This window comes from Lutjanus erythropterus, chromosome 20 (assembly GCF_056507025.1).
Source record: "Lutjanus erythropterus isolate fLutEry1 chromosome 20, fLutEry1.hap2, whole genome shotgun sequence".
In the NCBI taxonomy this organism is placed as follows: Eukaryota; Metazoa; Chordata; class Actinopteri; order Lutjaniformes; family Lutjanidae; genus Lutjanus; species Lutjanus erythropterus.
This window is the reverse complement of record NC_139336.1, coordinates 14,925,458-14,951,917: the sequence shown is the minus strand read 5'-3', so window position 1 is coordinate 14,951,917 and position 26,460 is coordinate 14,925,458. Positions and strand designations below refer to the sequence as shown.

At 39.2% G+C, this 26,460-nt stretch overlaps 1 protein-coding gene across 1 annotated transcript in view; it reads left to right on the top strand.

The window, feature by feature from the left end:
• trabd2a (TraB domain containing 2A) overlaps positions 1-26,460 on the top strand; it is a 75,989-nt gene that overhangs the window by 11,723 nt on the left and 37,806 nt on the right. Inside the window, exons 3-4 of the mRNA XM_084746459.1 lie at positions 22,689-22,835; positions 23,343-23,517. Of these exons, the coding sequence (XP_084602585.1) occupies positions 22,689-22,835; positions 23,343-23,517 (322 nt within the window). The remainder of the gene's footprint in view (positions 1-22,688; positions 22,836-23,342; positions 23,518-26,460) is intronic.

The window sequence follows — 26,460 nt, the reverse complement described above, 5'->3', positions numbered from 1 at the left end:
TTGTATGTTTTGTTTATTATTGTTTGTGTCTCTGTACATGTTTGCGAGAGTTCAAGTTCGTGTATGAACAAGTGTTTGCGTGTGTATATATATATGCATGCATACAGTTCTATGCTTGAATTTCCAACGTGTCCTCACGGCTTCCTTTGAGTCACTGGTTTCATGTGGCGCTGAGGTGCTTGATTTCCTCCCTACTGTTGACCAAACAGTTCCATATTAGATGTCTGACATCCCCTCAGACACTATCTGTCCATCTGTCTGGATACGTGACACCGGAGACACAGATGCGGAGCTCCTCTCACTTTCAAAAGCTTTCTTTTTCAAAAGCTTTATGGACAGAAATTGAAGCGTAAAGTCTGTCGACAAGTCGTCATGAAGAAAAGCTACTGAGCAAAGAAGCCCCAGAGGTCATCAGTCTGATTTGTTGAATGAACTACTGATAAAGATGAATGCCAGTGAGCTTGTATTGATTATAAGATCATTTAAACCAGCTGTGAAAAAAAATGAAAATGAGATTATGCTCATTTCCAAACCAAACAAGGTAACAGGATGGAGAGATTTTGCAGAACTCTAGCCATGTTTACACTCCTGGAACTTTTAAGTCCCAGGAACTATTTTCAAGGAAATAAAATGTTCCTTCCATTGAGACTGGGGGGGTAAAATAAGGTCCCTGGAACTTATTTTTAAACCCTGGTCCCTGCAGTGGTTCCTCCAAAGGTTCCCAGTCCCTGGGTGAAGTTCCTGCAGTGGAAATGTGACTCACGTCAAAGATTCAAACCCATGATCCTCAGGGTTTGAGGTGACACTTTTAACCACCTAGCTGCCTCAAAATTCGCAATTATTACAGTAAAAGGTCAACGGTGTAGGCATGATAAACTCGGGCTGTTTTAAAATAAAAAATGACATTTTATTTTTCAAGCATGTTTAATTGAAAGCGGATCAGATACAGCTGGATGGTGCCAAGAAAAAGATCTTAGATCCTTGAAAATGTATACAGTAACACACTCCAGCGGAGGAGAGTCTGACTTCTGGATACCGCTGCAGGCTTTTCCTGGTTGTGTAACGCCAGCTTCTGCAGCTCAAATAGGGATTTAATAGCTTGTCTCTCTGACTTAAGACCAGGTCATGAAGACTTGTGCAGGCTGAGGAGCCTTGGAGCAAGATGATGGCTCTACACCACCGCTAATGTTTGATACCTTAAAATATTCTGTGGTGCTTGTAACTTAATGCTTATTACCATGATTTAGCTGCACATTTAAAATAACACAAAATTTATATAATTTACAGACAATTAACTCATGTTATTTTGTCATTTTGTCTTGTTATTTTAGTTATTTTATTTTAAATATTTTAAAGCAGACCAGAGAACATGCTTGATCATACACAACACATATATTTCTAAAAAAGTAAATATATATGTATATATATGTGTGTGTGTATATTACTGTAAGTGCTGCCTGTGTTAAAATAGATTTATTCAGATTACACATAATACAACTTTCAGTAATACTTTTATTTGGCCAAAGGGGTCCAAATTCAACACAGTTCATTACAACTAATTAATCAATGCCTTGATCTGCTCCAGAGATTAATATATAATGACTGAAATGAAACAAGTAAAAATAACTCTGAATGTAATTACAGATAAAATAACAGATATGTCTGCCACTGCTGTGTTTTAGCAGGCAGTTTTCCATTCACCGTTCCAACATGTGATTGTGAAACCTCGCTCGCGGAGGGCAAACAGCCCGTGGAAAAACACTGAAAAACATTTGTAATTCTGTTATCTCGCAGTGTGCCCCCACCTCCATTTGAATAAGAAAAGCTCAGCATCTACAAATGTACTTAACACTCACTAACAGCGGCCTTCCCGTATTGAAAGCTAATGTAAGTTATACGTGAGAGCCATTAGAGTCATTACGATGCTAATTTTAATTTGTTTGGTGCCCATCATTCCCTCTATTGTTTTGTAAGTTGAGATTTTTGCAGGCTGACTGTGGCCAAGAACCCAGGGTTGTTGTTATTACTGAGCTTCGACCAATCAGCATTGAATTAGTATGTGGTTGATAAAAATTAAAGAATGTCATACATGCTCTTTTGGGAGAAAAAGTAATTTTGTCCACTGGAAAATATATATAACTTGAATTTGCAGAAGTATTAGTAGAGTAATTCAATTTCAACACACTTTCTGTTGCAGGTACGGTTGCAAATTTTGTCAGTTTTCCATAACTGATCGTTAAAAATGCTAACAATTGATTAATCAATTATTAATTATTTTCATTTCTTAAAAGAATCTAATTTTAAGTTGATGTTTAAGTTTCCTTATCCAACAAGTGGCTCTGCCAGACAAAACAATGTAAATGCAGGCACAATTCTATTCTATTGATTAATTACTGATTCATAGATCTTTAATCAGTTAATGGCGATCAGTCTATTAATGATTAATCATCAACATCTCATCTTACCTGAAGATTATCAGACATTGCCTGTTACATCAAAACATTGCAGATTTTAGTTAAATCTTAATTCAAAACAACTTGTGGGTGGTCTGAATTTTTTTAACATATCTTAACCCAGAGGGCACAATTTACAATGTCTGATTTGATGTGAAATCCAAACTGCACTGTTAAATCTCATTTTATAACCTCCTTTTCCCCAAAAATGATACAAAATCTTTTTTTATGCAAACTAGAAGATTAAAGCATTACTTTCTTGGGATTTCATCATCACTTGTTAATTAAACTTGTTAAATAACATTAGCAATTACTTGCGTAATAGCTGTCAGTGGCTTTGTGTGCAGCTTTTGCTGTTAGCACTTATTTATTCTTACTATTAAGGAGAAGTGAACTGACATTGTATTGTTAGGATACTATATCAGATGAGGTAATCTGACTGCTCAGCATGTAATAATATTACTGCTACGTTTCCATACTGCCATATTTTGTAAATTTGACACACCAACACTTTTATTCTCCTGTAACGGTGGACATAAGTGTTGCTTATGTGTGAAAAGAATAACTTAACATTAATATTACATTTAGTCTTTAAAGGGAATTAACATACGTGTTTTTGAATCAATCAACTTGCATATTGGATATTTACCTGGGCTGACACTCATTCTCTAATTAGCAAGCCATCTTGACTAAACATTAAAAACCTGCTGTATATCAGTACTGTATTGATTTGAATTGAGATGAAAGAAATTAGCCTGAAGGTTAAGATGCTTTTTAAGACAGAGGTTTAGTTTTCAGTGAGCAGTAACATATAGCAGCTTGACATGAAGTATTATAAATTGCTACTGGTAAGCTAATGCTTTATCTGTGCTGGTCAGTTTTCTGGCTGTTCTGGATTAAATCAAGTTTCTTCGCTGCTGTAGAAATGAGCCAAACCTGTCTGGACTTCAGCCGAGCAGTACAAGGCCAAAGCTGTCCACAAGCTCCAACACAGACGATTAATAGTCTCTGCTTCCTCACAGTGTCACCTTGTAGAGTAAAGTAGTGGAAAGGTTTTTGCGCAGTAGTCACTTTGTTATTTGGGATTAAATCTGTTTTTTTTTTACGTGTGATTGTAAAAATGAGAAAGGATCCATGTTTCTACCATTTGCTTTTAGGTGATTTAACTTTTGCAAAGGAATGTTGATTTAAAGTCGCTTGAATTGTATAAAGTTGAGTGTGATGTCCACAAAGTGATTTCACATGAATAAACAGATGCTGATAAAACATATTTAAGCCTTTGCAGAGTCGACCTGTAGTCAGATGGGCTGTATATAGTTTTTGAGTCGACCTGATCTAAATCCACTTGTGTCTTTCTGGCTCCAGTCCACATTTTTGGTGGCTTTAGTGGAATTTCACAGGTGAGCACCACACAGACGGGTGTTGTGAGAGTTCGCTGTTCGCCACAGATGTTCTGACCAGACTCAAACTCAGACAAGCAAACATCTCAATGCTAGTATATATGTCTTCACACATACAGGGAGTAAAATGAAGACCTGCCTTAAGCACCAGCAGGAATTTCTCTCAGCTGGGTGAATTTCTGAAACAACACTGCGAAGTTGTGTCTCTGACATTCATGGGATTGAGGGGATGGAGAGCTGAGAGTCCAAAATAAAAGAAGCTATCATAGCCTTGTTGCACCTTTGACTTTTATTTAACCTCTTCTGTCAGATTAAAAACTCTTCCACAAAAGCTAAAGCTTGAGTTTTCCAGCAGTCAGTTAGCAAACTTGTTAGATAAGCTCTACTTTCCCTCTGATAACTTTCTGTTGAATCAAATGGTGTGCAAATGTAAACAAAAAGCCAGGGGAAGAAAGAGAGAAAAAAATCATTGCATCAACCGCAGTTTGACAAACTAGTGCTAGCCCAGCTGTCTAGCGACATAATGGTTTAGCTTGGCCAACAACAGCAGTTCACTATCACATGGATGAGCTAATGTTGCTCATTTGTGTGCAGGACAGCAGAGTGAAAGACATTTTTGAAAGTGTCTGTGTGTTCAGCTCTTAGTACTTTTGTAGCTTTTAGTTTCTGGTCTGGATCACTGTTTGATATCTGCTTTATTTTACTGTTTCATTTTTCGTTTTCAGCTGGATAGAGTTTGTGTTGTTACTGCTGATGAAAACCAAGCATTTCCTATTTTGCTGCTTCATAATAAAAGCGGTCAGATAACAAGATACTTGATACATTTATAAAAGCACAGAATTTGGTACCAACCCTAATCACCATACATTCATCCATTGTGCATATTTCACCAGCTGTTGCCTCTTTTTGCTCCCCAAATGTATATTGTGATTGAGAACCCATTAAGAGTTGCCATTATTTACCACCTTGCAAAACAGTTGGTGAGGATTTTAGGGTCACGTCCACATACCGACACCATTTCCATTTCCTCCCGCATGAAAAAACAGAGTTGCCGGCTCTGACAACCCATAGTTATAGGTTCTAGATAAGATCTTTTCAGTGGAAAACATTTCATTTTGATTAATAGTTGTTGCTTCTTGGATGACCGACAGATATTGGTCTGAACACAACTTGAAATGTGATGGTCCGCTGCTCAGACTTGTTTTGCGTCCGTACAGGAGAGAAAGGGGAGAGATGTTGTATTAAACCTGTGGTGTGTGGCAGTGTGTGGTGCATTTCTGTCCATCTCCCTGGCACTATACTGTATATGTGTTTGTGTGTTTTTTTATCTGCGAAGTTTCCAATGAAGCAAACGGTAAACAATATTTCTGACCTCTAACAGAGGCACCTCAGTTTCTCTTATATTTTCTTGGTTCCCCCCTTACACCATATACAGTGCATTCATAAAATTAACAATGCTGTGTGAAATTATAATATATATAAATGAGGTTTTAAAAAGTGGTTAAAACTTGCATGCAACCAGTAGATACAGATACATAATTAAGAGCTCACAGATGTGTATGCAGGCTATTATGTGCACACATGCTTTTAAGCAGTCGTGCAAGTGTCCACACACGTCAGAGCAACACATACATAAACATGTGTATCAGATTCCGCCCACCACCCAGACTCAGCCCCATGCTGTGGATGAAGGTTTTCAGGGTTGTTTCTACCCGAAGACTGTTTGTGTTTTGGGGGTTTTGTCTGCCTGCGGTAGCTGAGATCATAAAATCTGTAAGAGCTTAACAGCAACGCCACTGTTTGGCCTCTCAGCTCATTTCAGCACTCTTTTTCACTCTCTCTGTGCGCCTGTCTTCTCTATGTTTTGGTCTCTTTACAGAGGTTTTTACAACCTTGGTGTTATTTTCATAGCTTTGGACACCATTCTGGATATGATAACTTTTTCTAGCAGTATGGCTCCAGGGATAGTAATGCTGGTCTTCTGGTTGGTTGGTCCACCACTTTGATCCAGACTGAAATGTCAACAACCTTTAGGTGGATTGCCATGAAATTTGGTACAGACATAAATGGTCTCCAGAGGATGAAACATAATGATTTTGGGACTTTGTTTCACAGCAGTAAAATTTAATATGTTTAATTTAACAAATAACACTTTCGATGCCGACACATAACCCCATCCTAATCACTGCAACACATGATTTGGTCTGAATACCGACCATGCTTAGCCTCAGCTTGTTAGCAGAGCTAGTGGCAGCAGCTGGCTTGATTTATGAGTTGTCATCTGTCTGACTTTGCTGATAAAAACATCCGGGGTTTCGTGGGCCATCAGGGCGTATGCGCTGGGAAAGAGGGGCTGCTGTCTGATGGGGCTGCAGCCCTGACTTGTGGCGGGCAGCTCCATAACATTAACTGGCACTGTACATGAATAAAATATTGATAATTAGTTTAACTGACTAGTATTTCTGGTGCCAACTAGCAATGGTGGCAACGTTTAGTCATTCAAATCACGCACATCCCTAATTTGAATGCACTAAAACTTTATATCTACGGCCACAAAAATAGATAATATCAGGTTTAATGCCTATTTGCAGTAATTTCAGGTATTCAGCTAAAAACTCAGGACAAGCACTTTGATGTGAGAGTGTTCCTTTTAAGTTGAGTTCAAAGGTGGGCCTAGATGCAGACAGGATACAGGGGAAAGTTTAATGAAGAAAAGTTCACTTTAATGACTTACTGGAGGTGGTAAGAGAAGAGGGCGGGGCAAAATAACTCAAGGCAGCTGAGGTGTCCAGGTAAAAGCAAGCATAGTCCAACAGTAAATAATGCCAACAAGAGTAGTTCAACAAAACAAGAAAAAAAATCCAGATGGCAACCGAGCATAACTATAGGAACGAAGCAGGAACGCTGAGACACCAGAAAAATGTAGGACGCATGAGGACAAAATTTCAGCATAAAGCAGGAAATAACTAAACTAAAACCCCAAACCATAACATATTCAATGCAACTTGAGATGAGTAACAAAGCTCTAAAGAAGCCGAATGATCTGAGGGCATAAACTGCACTGCACTGACACAGCACAGTTTTTTCTTTTTATAAAACAAAACAGAGATATTGCCTCTTAAAAGTTCACTCTAATTGACTGCTAAAACAATAAAGTTGATTATGTAATCAGTTAATTGACAGAAAATGTACTGACAACAGTGCAGCTTTAATTGTTAATTAGGGATGTTAATGATTAATCATAACTTGATTAAAAATTTAAGAATTCAACTGATTAAAAATATATAAATGAATAATTAATCAATAGCATAGAAATGGTAATTGTGCTTCATTTGACATTGTTTTTACATAGTTTGTCTGGCAGAGGCATTTGTTCAATAAGGAAACTTGAAACTGAGAAAAAGTGTGTTTTGTATCTTATTAATGATTAGTACTGCCATGTTTTACTACAGAGACACTACAGACTTTGCAGCTGAATCTCTACATCGTGATCTAAAATCAGATGCAAACCACTGTCTGTCCCCATATCTCTCAGTGTGTGTCTTTCACCCATCCCTTCTCTTCCCACAGAACTTCTTCCCCTGTTCTAAAATTAGTGGAAATCTTTTTTTAGTCCGTCTTGTATCATTTGTGTAGCTCTGACAGTCGTTATTTTGGTCATAACCTCACATGACAGGAACATGTTTATGTGTGTGCCATCCTCAGTGAATGCAAAGGGACACATTTCTGAAAGCTGAATGAGGATGTTTGGATGTTTTTCATTTTTTTTGCTGGCTGTTTATAAGTCTGTGGTCGTGGGGCTGTGGGTCGTGGTAGACGTCTGCACAACAACAACCATCTCTCTCTCTTCCCTCTGTCTTTCCGTCTTTCCACCTATCTCTTTTTATCACTTGATCGTTTCTTTCTTCCCTTCAGGCGCGTCTCTGTCTTTCCTTTCACTGTCTGACTCTCAATATTGTTTTTCACCTCCTGTTTATCTCTCTCAGTCCCTTTGTCTCCTTTATTGATCAGTCTTTCACCACAACAAACAGATGAGCTCCTCAGATGGTTTGGATCCTCAGTGCTGTTTTCCATGACACTGACTCATTCTGCGTATGTGTGCGTGAGGTTTAGGGTTTGTGCTGGTGACGGCGTTAAAGGTCGGGGTTGAACACATTGTACTCGGAGTCTTGTTTAGAACAAGGGAATTGATGCAAGCTGACGGAAAGTGTTTACACGCATATTAATGTGAACGTGCCTGGCAGTGTGCTGGTGTGTGTGCGTGGCCTGTTCAGTTTGGTTCACTAGCGGTGCTTTGGTTCTGAGTCTGGGCCAGTGGTTTAAGGGAAATGCAGATACTCGCAAATAGCGCCGTGTGGGTTTTTGATTCCTGCTGTCTCTGTCTATCTGACTTCTGCAGAGTCAAAAATTGGAGATTTATTTCTGGTGCTGCTGGCTGCTGTTTTTTTTTGTGTCTAGTGCTGAGAACATGTTGTCTTTACAGAATTGTACCCATCATCCTGTGCAGTTGGATACTTGGTGTATTTAAGGCCAAAGGCAATGTTTTCCAAAGGCACTTGCGCTGCATTATAAACTTCCACAAAAAGCAACAAGAAAACAGTTATAGCATCCAACCTGCAACATTCATTATTTAGTTGACCTCAAAGTAGGCTTAAGGTTCACAGTTTCTGTTGACTGTCCCTCGATATTACAGCATTGGTCCAACATTGCCCCAGCCTGTGTTAGTAGCCACATTAGCCACTTAACATGCCAATGTTAATTTTAACAGGTTGACTGACAAAGTAAACAATAAAACAAAATAAAACCTGGTTAAACTTACAGCTCCCAAGATGGGTCACGAAGAGTTGGTATTGATCCAATCCTTGAGCTCGAACCGCTACTGGCCCCCATACTGCTTGGTAATTTTTTGTAGCATTGATTCATTCTTTCATCTTGCACTGAAGGTAACACAGGAAGGAAAAAAGAACATGAACATACCTATTGTTGGAGTTGCTTGCCATCTCCTGTGGCTGGCTTGTCAATAGCAGGGTATTTCAAAATTGCTTACTGTGACAGCTCTACTAAACATCCACTTTTTATGAGCTATGAAAAGCAGCCTTGTTTTCAGCTTTTTGGTAATGCCTTTTTCAGCTTATCCAACAGGCTTTTAAATGCTTTAATTAACTGAGGAAGCAAGAAAAATTCTCAATGCTCAAAGGAATACCTCTTTCAATTTATATGAAAAAATCTAAATCGTCAGTTTTCAAGATTCATGATTTTGTGATATTCATTGGAGTGCAATGAAATAAGCTGTTTTTATATGATTTTCATTTCCCTTGACCATAATTTGATCATGCATCGTTATAGATAATTTATTAAATCTTTGAAAACTGACCAAAAGAAATGTTTAAACTGGCTGCAAGTTTTTGGGAAAATATTCACAGGAACCAGTCTTTTCAGTTTGTTCCTTGTCTTAAACTCATAACAGTAAACTTACCCAATAACCCAAGACAATAAAATTACACATACAAGAGCACATATTTCAAAAAATTGTTTGACATGGCAGCTTAATTTGACAGTATGCTGTTATGTTAATTTATTATAAGACACAGTCCAAGCTGGACTGTCGAAGCAAATATTTCCGTCCACTTAGGCTAAATAAAATGTAAAAATAACAAAATCTATGCTGGGAAAATCATGACCGAGTGTGAGGGTCACTAATGGGAATAATAAAAATCAGAGATTTTGAGAGAAAAGTTATAATATTTTGAGAAAAAAGCCGAGAGCTCCAAGATGTCAAATATCAGATAGAATTTAAAGATGAGCACCATATAATTATAGATTTTAGGTTTCTAAAATAAAAATAAAACCAGTGGACACGTTTTGAACATAAACATTAATCTAGTAATACAGTCAAACTTATATAAGCCTAACGTACAACATTTTGCTGTCAAAGCAACTTAATAAACTTAAATGAAATATTACATAATTTTTGAAATATTATTACTTTTTTCCTCAATCATAAAAATCTCTAACATTACCTTTAATACTATATCATAGATAATAATGATGTCAAAAAAAGAGATTGTTTTTAAGTTGTTTTCACCTCAGCGAGTTAACAGTTCTAGTTGTTAATTCATACATTACCACAGCTGAACATTGCAGCGTTTCTGCCCTTCACATTCATATGCATGAAAGAATAAATGAAGTATTAATGAGCCATTTTCCTTCATTTTGAGCAATTTTAACAATGTTTTTTACGTGACTTTAGTAATGGAGTGGTCAGTGTAGGAAGTCCATTAGTGACCCTTAGAGTCTTGAGGAGGTGGACAGGTCAAACTATTTGACCTCACCAGAAGCTGTGTGTATTTAGGTGTGTGTGTTTTTTGCTATCCTGAAATATAAAACGCCAAAAGTGTTTAAGTTGTGAATATTTAACTCAGTTTTATTGCCTTGGGTTGACAACTGGGGGATTGAATCAGAGCCCCAAACTGTGTAAGTTAGTGTGTCATTGGAGATGTGTGTGATGCAAAGAAACAACCTGGTGTGTCAACGAACTGAGACTATGGTTTAACATGCAGTGAGATGATATGGATGCAAATGTTGTAAAGAGAATGACCCTAACTACTATACTGACACTGATGTTGAATGTTGCTACTCTTTGCTTGCGTGCAAGCAGAAAATCTTTATCTTATTAAATCTTCTGTCCCTGTCTGCATGATAGCAAACACGCACAATGTGAATACTCAGATGGTGAGTATGTATCCATACTAAGTGCTCACAGCTGTATTGGTTTGAATCTCAGCATGAAGCAGCTGGCGAGTGTTGTTCTTGACTCGTGCTGTCCCGAAGATTAACAGCATTCCCTCAGTTGACAGACAAGTCGTAGAGATTGATGGCTGTTTTCCTTGTGGCTTGCTGTGTTTTCAAGATCCTCGTGTTGTTTCTTAGCGGACTGATGGACTGCGTGGCCGCTCTGTGGGGTTTTGTATGTGTGTTTGTGTGGGCGTATGTGTATGTAAGAGAGAGAGAGGGCAAGAGAGGAAGGGTGACGGACAGAAAGGCAGAGGTAGAGAGGGTCTGTGATCAGTGGATGTATTGGGTTGCCAACTCTCACAAACTCTTTTCTTCTGTTTGGTCACTGCACTGATAGGTGTCATCATAGTGTGTATATGAGAGTGAATGTGTGTTCACAATTATTTGTATATTTATGTAATATTGAGGGATGCAACGATTTATCTGCCAAACATCGGCATATGCCAGTATTCACCACAATGACTGCAGTCGGCCAATAAATAAGATCAAATTTACAGATAACAGTGGCCAATGTTGATCTGTTGTGTTGTTGTTTATTCATTGGTAGGACTAAAGATACTGTTATAAACATGGCATTGGTCCTTTAAGGAATAAGGCAGTGTGTAATATGCGTATGGCGTGTAAGCGAGTGAAAGCAAGCAGCAGAATGAGAGTGACAGCACTGCTCATAGTGAAGCAGAAACTTAACAAGTTGTCAGTCTGACAGTAAATGTACAGTTCAGGTTACAGTGTGTCAGTAAATAAAAGCTGCAGTTTATCGCACGTCTATTATTTCCCAGCAGATTTTTTGGAGACATGATAAAATAAATCTATAATGATCAATCCAACACTGAACATCGTCCGCAGTTTTTTATCCATTTTCAGTGTTGTTTTTAGCGTGCCATTGGCCACCAACTGGCAGCCCCAAGATGCCTTGGATTAAGTCTGTCGACCAGTCAGAGGCTGTGCTCCTGGCTGGTGTGTGACGGTGCTGATCCATAGGTGTATTATCAATCTATGCACTGATCTCAGCTTGAGATTGACCCTTCCAAAAAAACAGTTTGACGGTAATGAGCTCAATCCTACAGCAGGCATCACATGACCATGATATTGCGATATTGCAGTTATTGTCACAGCCCTGTGGGACCCACAGGCCACTGGCTGGACAAACTCTGGTGTGATGTGTGAGCTGTGTTTTTATAAAGACACAAGTGGGAATGAATAAATAAATAAATAACAAAAACAAAATAAACAATCACATAAAAACGTCATTATTCTTAATGGCATCAGCTGTTGCCCAAATTGTATTTTAAATGTTGGCCAAGAACTTCACAATCCTTTTATCCTTTTTTTCCAAATTGATGATCAAACGACTGAGAGAATTATAAAAGAGAAACTTAAATATTGTTTTTGTTAGTCTTTTAGTAACACCATAGTAATCAAATTATACCACCAATACAACATCTTACATGATGGAAATATATCATGACTCAGGCCATAAAAGTGCTTTCTTTTAAAACTTTTCTTTGATCAGTTGTGTAGTCTATAAAATGTCAAAACATTAAGCAAGCCTAATGTGACATCTTAAAAGTGCTTGTTTTGTCAAAAACATTACAAAGATGCAAAACAGCAAATCCTCACATTTGAGAAGCTGGAGCCATCAAATATTTTGGCATTTTTGCTTGATGATTAATTCCTTATCAGAATTGTTGGCAATTCATTTTCTGTCAGTAGATTGATTGGTTAATCGCTGACTGTGACAGGCCCTTTTTTTTCCTTGTAGTTTTCATTCATCTGTCACCGGATCTTTTATCATGACAGATGTGTGCAGATGTCGTTTTGGCCCGTTTGTCTCAAAGGGTGTGTTGGCTGGGACTCATGTCCAGCTTGTTCAGGGTGTAGTGAAGCAGGGCAGAGTGAGGGGTTTGAGAGGCTGACATTTCAATCACCACAGTCCACAACACACACACACACACACGAACACACACACACACACACACACACACACACGAACACAGACCTCCAGCCATTTGGTTTGAGGCTGATTCCCTGTGACAGCCTAAATATTTGGCTGCGTCCGGGCACCAAGGTGAATGCACCCCACAAGAATGTTTTTACAGGGCGAGAGAGAGAGAGAGAGAGTGAGAGAAAGAGAGTGAGAGGTTTGGACAGAGATAAAGAAAGAGAAGTAGAGAGACAGAGAAGAAGAACTGTATCCATGGCTTCATATAAATGTGGTTTGTGTGTCAGCCATCAGTGTGATCTACTGGATCAAATGTTCATTGTAAGAGATCCAACCACCCCATTTATTACTTAAAGGCAGTGTACACTATAATATTTGTAAGCACATGATATAAGCATTTATTAATGTACTTTGTCAACATTTTGACTGTTAAAAGTGAATGCCAATATAGTCAAATACACTTGTAATTATATAACATTTAATAAGTTCTAACTGTTGACATGTACTATACATTTATACAAACTTAAATGTCCCTATATATGCTTATAACTACATTATATACTCAAATTGATAAATTGATTGAATTGATAAATAATTTACTCCACAGTAGTGATGTCACAGTACCAGAAATTTTGTATTTGATACTAAAACTAGTGAAATTCCACGATTCTTGATACCCAATTCGATACCACGGTAAAAATAATAATGATAAAATTCAGCCACTGCTATTTTTCCTGAAATAAAAACTCACAGACTGAGGGGGAGATTTACTAAGCCCGACTCTAAATCACTGGGAACATGTTGCCCATTGTGGAGTCCAAAGCAAAAGTTATTTCTGCTGTTGAACTTTGAAAATAATGCAAGCAGTAGTTGACAGTTATGGTGACAGGCCTTTGGTCCAAAACATTTTTAGTAAAAATGCTTTTGATGACAGATGAGACACACTGAAGAGTAAGGAGTCAGGGAAGTAGCCTACTATTACTAGCTACGGTTATATTACGTTAGCCTGAAAACAGTAGCTTTTTGCATTTAGCCATTATAAATGTTGATTAAAGTTGGCTACACAGTAATGCCAGCTGTCTCAAACAAACATAATGGTAATGGTATTTTTAGGATAAGGATATTTTTTGTTTTGTTTTACTTTTTGATGAGTCGAAGCTGCGCTCTCATTGCCGGTATGTGTTCCTCTTCTTCCTTTGGCATTTAATAGCAGACTAGATCACTTTTAGGCCATCATGTTTTCAGAATTTTGGCATAAACTTGGTACCAAAGTATCAGTTCTTCTGACATCCCTACTCCAAAGGGAAATTTATCCCGGAGACATGATAAAACACAGAATGCATACAGACTTGAGCATTCAGTACATAAAATATAAAACTATAACAATCATTTTCTGACACATGATGAGCATTAACAATTTGATTTAGGATTCATAGTAATCTGTCACTGTGTTAGACCTGTCCTTTTGTAAAATCATTTGTTACTTAAAAAAAACTGCAAGTTAATTATCTCTGGATTCTGGACTGTTGATCAACCAGAACAAGTGATCTGAAGACGTCACCGTGGGCTCTGGGATACGTTGTTACAGTGTTATCTAACATTTCATGGATTAGAAGATTAACTGGATTGTCAGAAAAATAATTCTCTGAGTAGTCAATGAAAATAATCTTTAGTTGCAGCTTTGTATCAGTGCCATTGTAGAACTGAAAATAAATTGCCCATTTAAAAATGAACCCTTCATAAATGTACCCTGTCCTGTGAAAACAAATTTTTTTCATGCTGATTTTGAGGAGACAAACTTTGTGTGCACACAGACCTCAGCTGTGCGGCTCTGAGAGAGAGATGTTCATGTCAGCATTCATTGATTGAAATGTCCAAGATCAAAAGGAATAGGATATATCAATTATGGATTTTCCTTTTCAAAAAGAGGGGGAAAAACATTTTTGGTCATCATTATTGTCACTGATGTAGGCCTGGGGATTTTTCTCTGTGTGGTTTGGCAAAGAAACCCCCATCCTCCTTTTTGTCTTTTTTCGCTTCCTCCTCTCTTTCTCCTCTGCGTGGGAAATCTGTAGCCATATTTCCTTTCTTTTGCCTCATATTGGAAAATTAATAAAGCTATGTTCAAAGGTTGGCTTTGAGCTCTGCAGTAATCCACGATGATGACGCATTTAAACACACACGTGCTCATGTACAGACAAACACACAGAGAAAATACCTAATCTTGTACAGGTGTATACATACCTACATGCACAGAAACACACACACAGTGAGGAGGTCATGAGTGACCCGAGGAATGCAGGGGTCAAATCTTTAAAGACCTGGCTGATAGAGGGGATGTATGGGATCAAAGGACAGACAGGGAGAGAAAGGGAGGGAGAGATGGATGGAGGGAGGAGAGGGAGGGAGGGAATGTACAGGATCAAAGAGGAGAGGAAGAGAGGACTGAAATGATGGGATGAATGAATGGAGGAGTGAGAGTGGAGGTATAGTAAGAGAAAATGTGCTCAGGGGGAGTTGGAAGGAGAGAAAAGGTGGAGATGGGGGAGGAAAAAGAGGAGGTAGAGGTAGGAGAGAGGGACAAAAACAATATAGATAATTCAAACTGACAGGTGTGTGTGTGTGTCTGTATTTAAATAGTGGGTTTTCTGCCGGAAAGTGAAAGCTCACTTGTGCAGTGGTGAAAGATTTATGTATGTGCAGATGTGTGTGTGTGTGTGTGTGTGTGTGTGTGTGCGTGTGTGAACGGGGAGTGTCAGTGAATACCTGCTGTGGGCATTTCTTTTGCATCTGCAGTAGCCATTAGCTTCTCTTGACACTCTTGACTGCAGTGTTTCTCCCACCATTGCCTGGACCCCTGAAAAAAAACCAAAATATTTTATTTATGTTGTTTACGGGATTTATGTGCACTTGTTTCATAGCAGTTCAGTGTGAGATTCTTTTCTCTCTAAAGCTATGTGTGCTTCACCACACACACACACACACGGAGCAGAGCACAGGAGAGGCAGGTGAAATGTTTCCAACAATGTTGAAATGCAGATTTATTTAAGGTAATGGTGCATTTCCTGCAAGTTGTTGCTGGCTAGTTGCTACTTCTGGGAAAACACAGGGTACGTCAGATACATCAAAGAGCGAGAAAGGAAATAAATCTTTATTATTACCTTGTCCATGAACATAATGTCTGCCTGAGTCAGGTCAGATAGCTATGGTGGTTGAAAATAACACCTCTCATAATTCCACACTAGTTCACAATGTTATCAGACTACATCTTTTGTTATTGTTGAGAGAACCCCTAGTGGCAGAACCGTCATATTGTATGTTTAAAAAGAAAAAAACCGTGAAGCGAATACTCCACCAGAAACGTATTTAGAATTTCAAATAGTCACCACTTGTAGGTTTCAAAGGTAACCTAAAGATATTTTTGCAGCTTTGAACAGCTTCTATAGCCAGCTTAGATTACAGTGTTTTCCAAAGCTGACCCAAAGTCATGGCAAAAAAATAATATTGTCATAATGTGCATGAATGTCAATAGAAACTGCTTAAGCCACTCGTGCAGCATAATCATCTCCACTGTTTATCTGTGTGTTCAGTGTGGTTCAAGCACTTGGTTTCACATTTTGGCTAAATACACTGCTTCCTGCTGTTAATCCAAGCTGACCACAGCTGCTATCCACCAGTGGAATGAAGAATATTCATTCATCAAGGAGTAGAAGAGAAATATCATTGAGGGTTTCAATGCAGTTAGGAGCTGCCATTAGCATGGCCTCAGCAGGTGTTATTTTATATTTTAAGTACATGTGCAGCTTTGTGGCACATAAACAGCCACAAAATCAGTTTATTTGTCAGAAGTGACCCAGACTCATGAGTCTCTAAACGCTTCATTCTCTCAGCTTTTGTTGCCAAAACTGGGTAGACTTTCTTTAAAAAATTCACCATTGCAGAACCGAACCAAAGTCTCCAGGGTAGCCTTTTATAGTGGGGAGGTGACATGCAGAAATCATGTGCATATTACTGAGGAAGATGGGAGGAGAGCACCGTTTTAGGTAAGGCATGTCGGTTTATTAGCGGCTCTGCTCTCCACCTTTCAAGCAACCTGGATATGTCCTGTTGTCTGGAGACTAGAAGTGACCCAAACACTTTTTTTTGAGCTATGAACACTGTCAAATACACCTTAATTTTAGACAAGATATCCATTTGAAATCTTTGCAAACATGAAGAAACTAGAAAACTTGTAACGTAAAATTGTGACCTCAGACTTCATGATTTATTGAGTCCCGTGCAGTTTATTACAGTCAGCCCTACAAGTTTGCTGCTAAAATCTGTCCTAAACAAAATCAGTAGTGTATTTGTTTCAGCTACTTCTGAAAACTAAAGCACAGGGTACCTCCTGCTGTTCAAAGATAACAGTGTAGTCAAATAACCAGGTGCTGGTATGTATATGTATCTGCTCTGTAAAAGCCTGTCAGGCAGTGCTGGGCTGCTCCTGATAGGTCTTGTTTTAGGGCTGACTGCTCTGACTAACATTTCACTGATATCATCACTCATAAGTAACTCAGAGTCCTTTCTCTGTCTATTTTTGTCTGCCTTCATCTTTGTCTGTGCTCTTTTCCACTGAGAATTCACTGATAGCATCAGGACAGACAGTCCATTTCTCTCATCTCTGTCTCTCTTTCTGTCTTTCTTATTGGTTCGACTTCTGTGTTTCTTTCTTTGCTGATTTCTGGTAGAAATCATAGACACTTGCACCCCTGTCTGTGTGTATGTGTGTGTGTCAGAGAGAGAATTGTGTTACTCTGATAACATCAGGGAGTCAGAAGGAAACAGAGGAGCTGTTGGAAGTCTTCATTTGTACTTGGGAGATGGCCAAAGCTCATTGAATTGGCTGCAAGTGCTGTGTGTGTGTGTGAAAGCACATGGTTTGTCAGCAGTGTGGACAGGCTACACTTGAAATGATTGTTTCAACCCAGAGGCTTTCACACACACACACACACACGCACACACACACACACACACACACAATCAGTCTGAAAAATGAGAAACAAAAACACACCAAGAGTAAGACAGTTGCATGCAGGGCCACACATGCTCCTCTTTAGTTTCTTATCAAAATTCACTTGGATGAAATGAAGTTACTGAAACACTCCGCAGCTCCAGTGCCAGCGCTTACGATCACAATCGCATCAATTAGCCGGAGGCTTGACCATACAAGGAGTTTATCTTGGTGTTTACAGGCCTCTCACATTGCAGCAGATTCATGCAGTGACAGGACCTCACATACAGTTTACACACACCATACATTTATATACAGACACAATGTGTTGCTGACACGTTGTTGCAGAGATTAAATACCTCAAGTTATCTTATCTTTCTTGTTATGTCTGTGGTGAATAAGACGGCAGTGTTAGGGCTGAAATATACTGGGCTGCCAACCCGTCCTACTGCTAAAACTAGCATTTCTCCTCAGCGGGGCTGTCAGTTTTAAAGCAACTTAGTTTGAATGAATTGCAACTAAACATACATTAATAGTTCAAACTCAGTTTCCTTATTCTTGGCAATTAAGCAATGAAAATATAACAGACCATGTGATATCAGTTTGATCATTTTATCATGTTTGTGGTAGTACAAGAGACATCATTTTGGACGCCTCATGATGTAATGACCATTTTACAACTTCTGTGATTTGTTCCTTGACGTTGACGCAGGTGTAGTGACAAAAAAATCGCACTGCTTTCTGGTTACAGCTCTTTTCATCTCTTTGCAAAGGCAAAGGCAACTTTATTTATGTAGCACCATTCAGACACGAGGCAATTCAAGGTGCTTTACAATAACTTAGAAATACATTAAAATAAAACGCTCCTGCAAGCTCAGTGTAGGAAGATAATGCAGGCAGGAGCAGCGCTGTAGCAGAAATGCTGTCTGTGTTGGTTTTTAACAGGCGTGTGACCTGCAGCTGTTCAGAAAGGAAGCCATTACACACTGGTATAGGTGTTGTGGCTCCAGCGGTGTGGCGGTGAGTCTCTGGTGCCTCATTCCTGATCAACTTCTCGTAGCTGTTGTTAATATTTTGTGAAAGCACCCATAGTCATCCCTAGAATGTCCAAATATCAAAACACCAAAAGTGTTTGGTCAAAAAATTGTGATATTTGTGCAACATATCATTTTTTCTAATTAACTTCAAACATAATTTCTGTCATCTTTCTTTGGTTTGATAGTTTTAAACAGGCGGATGATTTTCTGACTGTTGGAAAGTGATCTCCTATTTCATAAATGCAATTAATGTAACCTCTCCTCAGAGATCCTCCACTAAGTATGCTCGACAAATCCTAAGCTGAGCCAACACACTTCAGAGCGAGAGCAGCGAGGAGTTTTTTTCAGCCGAGCGGCCGAAACACTCCAGATCTCCACATGTGGGAATCTGACTGTGATGATGTTTGCTCTGGATGCACACACCCACCCCACTCCATCTCAACAAGAGGGGACATTTCCATGACAAAGGACAATTATTGACTTTCATTGGCTCCGCTTGCTTTGATATCAGCAAGGGGTGTGTCTGTGTGTGCGTGCTGGAGGGGGCGGGATAGGGTGTGTGTGTGTGGGGGGGGGGGGCAGTGGAGGAGAAGAAGAAACAGGGGGAGCTGATGAAAGGAGCCGAGTGGGAAAATGCACCCACTGACCCACGGTGCACTAACAGAAGAGGAGGATCACAGCGGAGGGAAAGAAATCATTCATTAAGTTTTTTTTTCTTTCACTCTCTCCTGTTTTCTGTATCCTTCCTCACTTTCTTCACTTGTGTTTTCTTCCTCAAACCTTTTTACTCCTTTTCTTTTTATCTGGCTATGACTGATCCTCCCCCTCTCTTCCCCCTCCTCCACCTCTCCCTCCTCCTCCTCCTCCTCCTCCTCCTCCTCCTCCCTTCACAGCCATAATTTAAGGGGCTGAAAGGCACGGCAAGCGGAGAAAGAGGAGAAGAGGGAGCTGAGAAAAAGGGGAGACCCTGCAGATGAGGGCCTTCCTTCACGGACGTGGCACAGATGTGAGGGTGTTTTTGTGAAATGAGTTGGGGAGGGGTGGCGATAGGCTAATTTGCGTGGCATAAAGACGGGGCCCTTTTCATATGCAGAGCGCCACTTTGATGCGCGGCCGATGAAAGCTGGAGGGAGCGCAGAGGAGAGGAGAAGAGAGGGTGACGGAGGGGTTCTTTGTCCCCTGACAAGAAGGCATCTGCTCCACGCTGCCCTCCTCTCCTCCTCTCCTCTGCTGCACTGAGGCTCCCACAATGGGCCGGCCCAGAGAGAAAAGTGTCATCAGAGCACCTTAGAAAACAGAACATGAAAAAAAACAGAAGAAGAAGAAACAGCCGCTTGGGTCGGCCTGGTTGGTGTACGGGTATGCATATCAATACAGAATTCATCAGACAAAGATCTGAGGGTACACACACTCATAGATGTGAAGGTGCTAACTAGAACCATAAAGTGTTCTTCAGCTTGTCCCCATAGGAGAACTCTTTTTGGTTCCTGGTTCCTTTCTGCGAGCTCTATCTAGAACCCAACATAAAGGTTTACACCTAGAACCAGCTGTGAAAGTTTTCATTCAGAACCCTGTATGTGAGGTTCCACAAAGAACCCCTCTATGGTGTAATGGTTCCACCCAGTGCCTCTCTTTGGGTTCTATCCAGAAACTTTCCACCTTCTAAGGTTGCTAACAAGAATCCACTCAGGGGGTTCTACCAAGAACTTTTTTTTAATTGTCCTTGGGTTTTATCGACAACCCACCCAGGAGATTTCTTTTCATATTCTAAGGATTTAGTCTAGAACCAACCAAGAGGCTTCTGCCAAGAACCTTTTTATGTTCCAAGGATTTTATCTAGAATATACTCAGAGAGTTCTACTGAGAACCTTTTTACCAGGGGGTTGTACTGAGTATGCTGTTACATTAGGATTCACAGAACCTTTGTCAAAAAAGTTGTTCGAGGATTTCAAGAATCCTTGAAGAACTCTTTCTTCCAAAAACAGTTTGAAAAGGGTTCTTAGTGGAACCCACAGTCTTCTTCAGAAGCATATGATTCTGAGTAGAACCTCAGCCCTTTGGAACCCTTTGTTCTAAGAGTGCACATGCTCTCACACATAGAGGAATTGTAAAAACACGCAGACGTACTGTAGACACATTTACATAGTTCCACAGCTGACAAAACACATCTTCACTTTGACTGATTGTTCCCATTGAGAAACAAATAAACCATACAAACTTTCTTCCTTTATGGGAATCAGCATCAATGGTTGCAGGGTGAAAGGTGTGTGTGTACGTGTGTGTGTGTGTGTGTGTGTGTGTGAGTATGGTGGGGAGATCAGAGGGAGACCATGTGCTGCGGTGAGTGGCGGTGGTTTCTGTGTGTCCGACTCAATCTCGCTGTGTGTAGACCTGTAGGACCTTCAGTGTGTGTGTTAATGTGTATGTGTGTGTGCATGTATGCATATGTGTGTCCTGGCGGCACTGATCATAGGCGGCAGGCGCACTAGGGCCCTCTCACCAAACACTGGCTGATTTCACGCTCACACAATAGCTGAATCTCTGCAGCAGGGTGAACAGAGTGTTTTGGCAGGAAAAACTCAAACTGTCCTTTGCTGTATGAGTTGGTTCAGTAAATTTAAATGTTTTACTGTAGGTGTAAGAAAAAGAGATCAAGTCAAAATGACCAAAGATCCATTTTCTTTCTGTGTCGACCCGATAACATGACTGTGACCTTGTGGTACATGTGCTATGTTTGAATTTCTATTGGTTGGTCAGTTGGTCAGGTTTACCACTTTGGTACAATATCTCAATAACTATTGGACTGATTGATATGACATTTTGTACAGACATTCATGGTCCACAGAAGATGTATCCTAATGACTTTGGTGATCCCCTTACTTTTCCAGTAGCACTACCGACAAGTCAAGAATTTAATTTATTCTGTGACATATCTCAACATCCACGAGATGGACTGGAAAAATAACTTGAACAGATATTCATGGTCCCTGGATGATGAATTACAATAACTTTAGTGATACCCTGACTTTTCCTCTTGCACTATTATATGGTTCAGATTTGTGGTTTTAAGTGAAACGTCTTGATAACTATTGGATGGATTGTCATGAAATGTTCGGATGTTCATGGTCCCTGAGGTTTAATCCTAATAACTTTAGTGATTCCTTAACATTTTATTTAGAGTCATCACTAGGTCAAAAATGTAGCTGGTCCAAAACTTTGGTTAATGACCAAATACCCTGAAAAACTAATGGCATTTCCATCAGCCTTGGGTGCTGTATTTAGTGCTAATAAGCAAACATTGGCATGGTAACACACTAAACTAAGACAACTCAGTGACAAGTCAGTGGCGATCGATGTCATTGGGATCACTTTCAGGGTGATTTGATGATTGATAGAAACACTGACAGCCATTCAGAATCCTCCCTAACTTATAGGGTATAGCCTACAACTTATTTAACATGTATATAACACAACATCAGGCTACACAGTACACATAAAAAACAGAATTTTACTTTACACATACTGTGAAACAGGCTTTGGTCCTGATCAGGTCTCAGTTCATTTGATCCTTACTGATGTTAAAAAGACGACAACTATTGTTGGATTCTCCCAGCTTTGGTCTTTGAAACATTTCATGAACCATATCCATCTTGTTTTCTTTTATCTCTCTGTGCAAGTAGTACTGGAATTGAAACCTGTTGTTTTTAATTCTGTTTGCTGTCAACTAATATCACAGCTTCCACCTATAATCCCCCTTCAGAGTTGGAAGCACAAGCAATGTTACTTCTCAGAGTAGTTTTAAACTTTGCAAGGAAGGTCTTTAACTTGAGTGAACATTTGAATTTTATGCTTTTAAGAAGTGACAGTGTAGATTTGAACAGATGATGATGTGGATTATTAATCCTGTAATTTAATTTATTTCAAGAATGCATAATGGATGCATGTGTTGATTGATACTATCAAGTCAAATTCTTCTACATTTATCTGCTCTTGCTGAATCAGTACAGCTGTGATCCTCCATCAGGGTAAAACTGAATTAATCAATAACAAGTTGTCATTGTCTCATTCTAGGTGATCTTTGCCCTGAACCAGACATTACTACAGCAGGAGTCTTTAAGGGCAGGAAGCCTCCAGGTCCCGTACACCACGGAAGACCTCATCAGACACTACAACTGTGGAGATCTCAACTCCATCATCTTCAACCATGACACCTCACAGGTCAGTAACTTATCTTATCTTATCTTATCTTATCTTATCTTATCTTATCTTATCTTATGTAGCGGTGGACTTTAACTACTTTCACTCCAGTTAATAAGCTAAGAGTCATTTTGACCCCTTGACCTGAGAGAGTGTCCCGGTGCCATGACCTTTGACCTTTTACCTTCACCCCTAACCCTCTGACTGACCTTTCATCCCCCACACCTCCTCCTACACCCTCTCTTCTCTATACTGTTGCCAATTTAGTTGTTCTTTCTTCACTCTGTCCTCCTCGGTCAGTCCAAGTATTTGCCTTAAATTTATTCTTTAAACTTTTTTTGGTCAACCTTACCATCATATTGTAATTTGCTAAGAAATTTTAGCAAATTTGAAATAATTAGCTTTTGGAATTTCTGCAGTTTTTTTTGTGAAATCTGAATGAAAGCTCTTTAAAAGACAAAACAAAAGAAATCTCCTGTCCTTTTCACCTTCTTTGCCTGACTGAACCATCACCCCCTTCAACTCTAGGTCCCTAACTTCAATAATGTGACGCTGCCACCCAGCGAGCAGGTGACCGCACAGGAAATAGACAGCTACTTTCGACAGGAGCTCATCTACAAGAGGAACGAGAGGATGGGGAAGAGGGTCAAGGCGCTGCTTGAGGAACACCCCGACAAGAGCTTCTTCTTCGCATTTGGAGCAGGTTGGTGTTAATATACACATCATAAAGGAATGAAACGGGCTGAAGCACAACAAATTAAAGCATCAAATCCACGGATGCCAGTGTTTCAGGCTAAAATGTCACCCAAGGGGATAACATTTAGATCTTCATTAGTCTCTGCTCATGTGTCTGTTCATCAAAGCACTCAGTAAGACTTTTATCCCTGCAACAAAATGGCTTACATTCCTCTTCTTGTTTAGAGAGCACTTCTGCAAAGGAGATAGAAGGAGTCTTAGTCTGAGCAGCTTAACAAACTCACGTAGAGAGGAAGAGAAAACAAAGACAACTTAACAGAGCAGGACAGAAATCTGATCAGAAGGGAGAAACTCAGTAATTAGTTTTTTCTTTCTAATCAGTATGGCGACACAGCTCCTTTCAGATATAGAAATATAATATATAATGTAAATATACATATAAAAAGAATATATAAAAATCTCTGCACATAAGGGATTACGACAACGGAGACCCTGGACTGTTGAGCACCTAAAGTTGTATATCAAGCAAGAATGTTAGTGTCCTCACTTCCCAAACACTTACTGAGTGTTGTTAAAAGAAAAGATAAAGTAATCTAATCAGAGGGGTAACACAGTAGTTAACATGCTCCTGTTCAACTTTTTTGGACCCTGTTGCAGAAATCAAATTCACAACGAGTGTATATTTACAAAAAACAATTAAGTTAATCAGTTTGAGCATGAAATATCTTGTCTTTGCACTATATTCAATTGTCAAAAAATTGCAAGTCAAAAAGTATTTGCAGATAATTGCATTTTGTTTTTATTAACATTTTACTCTATGTCCCAACTTATTTAGCATCAGGGTTTGTAGAACTAAGGACACATTTCTTATTAACGTTTTATGACAAATTCCCCTCTAATTACTTGTCGATTCTGTTGTAAGCAGCCCTGCAAGCAATCAGTGGCTTAAAGGACTAAACTGAACCAGGTCCAGACTAAACCATTGATCTACAGCTTTATCAGCTTCGGCTCCAAATAAAACAGGACTTGTTTTGGATGTTTATTTAAAGCAGCGGCTCAATAAAACATCCTTTTATCAGTTCGGGACTGACCAGAAACAGACATGTGGAGCCATTTCACATAGTTTTAGACATGTCAATACTTTAAATTCCTCCATAAGCGCGCAGCAATCTCATAAGTAGCAGCCGCCTGATAAGAGACTTGACTTAAAACAAGGAGGATAAAGAGACCAGATAACAGCAGAGAAGATTCCACAAAGATGTCGACTTAACCGTGGATGCCTCTCTGTGTGTGTGTGTGTCTGTCATGTGTCTTGGTTGGACAATGTGTGACTAAGGCAGACAGTCTTTGTCTTGTGGGAGTTGTGCTGGTTTGTTAGGCCTCTGGTTGTTTAATCAAAGCTTTGTTTACACCTAATACAGGAGACAAGGCTGTTGTGTAATCATTTGCTTAGGCGGGTTTCCTGTCAGATAAAGTTAGTAAGTTAGTTTTTATGTAATCGTAGACATTGAACCCGTCCCACACACGACAGCACAATATATCCAACATCAAAAAAATACAGCAAGACATTTTTCAAATACACACAAAAGAAAAAAAACAAAAAAAAGAAGAAAAACATTAATGTAACGCACACTTTCAAGTAACATATGTTTATTGCGCCAAATTTCAAATAAATTATGCAACAAGCAGAGGAGAGAACATCAGCGCAACTGAATTACCATTTCCTTGAATAAGTACTTTTAGTTATTGTAGCCAGATGTCTCCAAAATGTATATTGACTTTTTCTTCCCCATGGAGAAACATGGACAGGGAACATTTCTCATTTTTAATTGGGGCCCAACCACGACTGGATGTCTGGGGTTGATACTGAAATCACGCAGTCCAACAATTCTGATATTGACGTATCTGCCTTTATTCTTTATAGTGTTGTTACAATACTGGAATTTCTAATTCTGATAGAATACCTTGCAAAATATTGATATTCAATACCACAGGGAAAAACTTACTTAATTGAAGGCATAAAATATTTTTTATTAAAAGATAAATATAACAAGGTTGTAACATGACAGCTGATATAACAAATGAGATTAGTGATAAGAAGAAGTCAGAACTATGAGTAAGTGAGAGGAGGCAGGACTATGTGGTCAACTCTTTTAATCTATCAATGATTTTGTCTATAAAATTGTGACAATGCCTATTTATATCATTACACACAGCTCAGGGTGATGAAGTTAAACTTTTGTTTTATTTATTATTAAGTCAATTTAAATCCAACTTTATTTGTAACATTTTAGATAAAAATTGAAGACCTAATTTCTTCACGTTGTACAATGAACTAAAGGAGTGGAGAGGACTGAGGAGCAAAGAAATCAAAAGTAAAACTGATTCTGTCACTGTTAGTCATAACTCTATGATTAGATGCATGAAAATACTGCTTTCAACATTATTATTTAATTTAATGTACTCAGCTAAATGCTTGACTTAAAATGTTCATTTTGCATGTCATGAATTTGTAGTTAATCACACTCATAAACAGCACAATAAGGACTTTTAAGTGGCAACCGAGTCGATCTATCATCATAGAAACCATAAAAGCCATAACAAAGTTTATGATATTTTTACAGTGACGGACGCTTTGGAAAGAATCTGTTCCCCCATACGGTAATTTGATTTAGCTCATTATGGGATGTGTATGGAAGAGAGGGGATCAAATTTTAGTGCCATCAATCTCGCAGTCAGACTTTCCTCGTGATGACATCGTCAGTAACGTCCTCATAGAAGCAGAAAATCAGCGAACTTTGAGCAGAAAGAGAGAGGCCTTCACAGTCTGTTGGTCTGCGAGCTGGCAGGAAACAGCTGAGGAAAAGCAGACACGCACACACACACACACACACACACACACACACACACTCGAGCCCTAACAAGGAGTGCATTTCACGGCGTGTCCCAA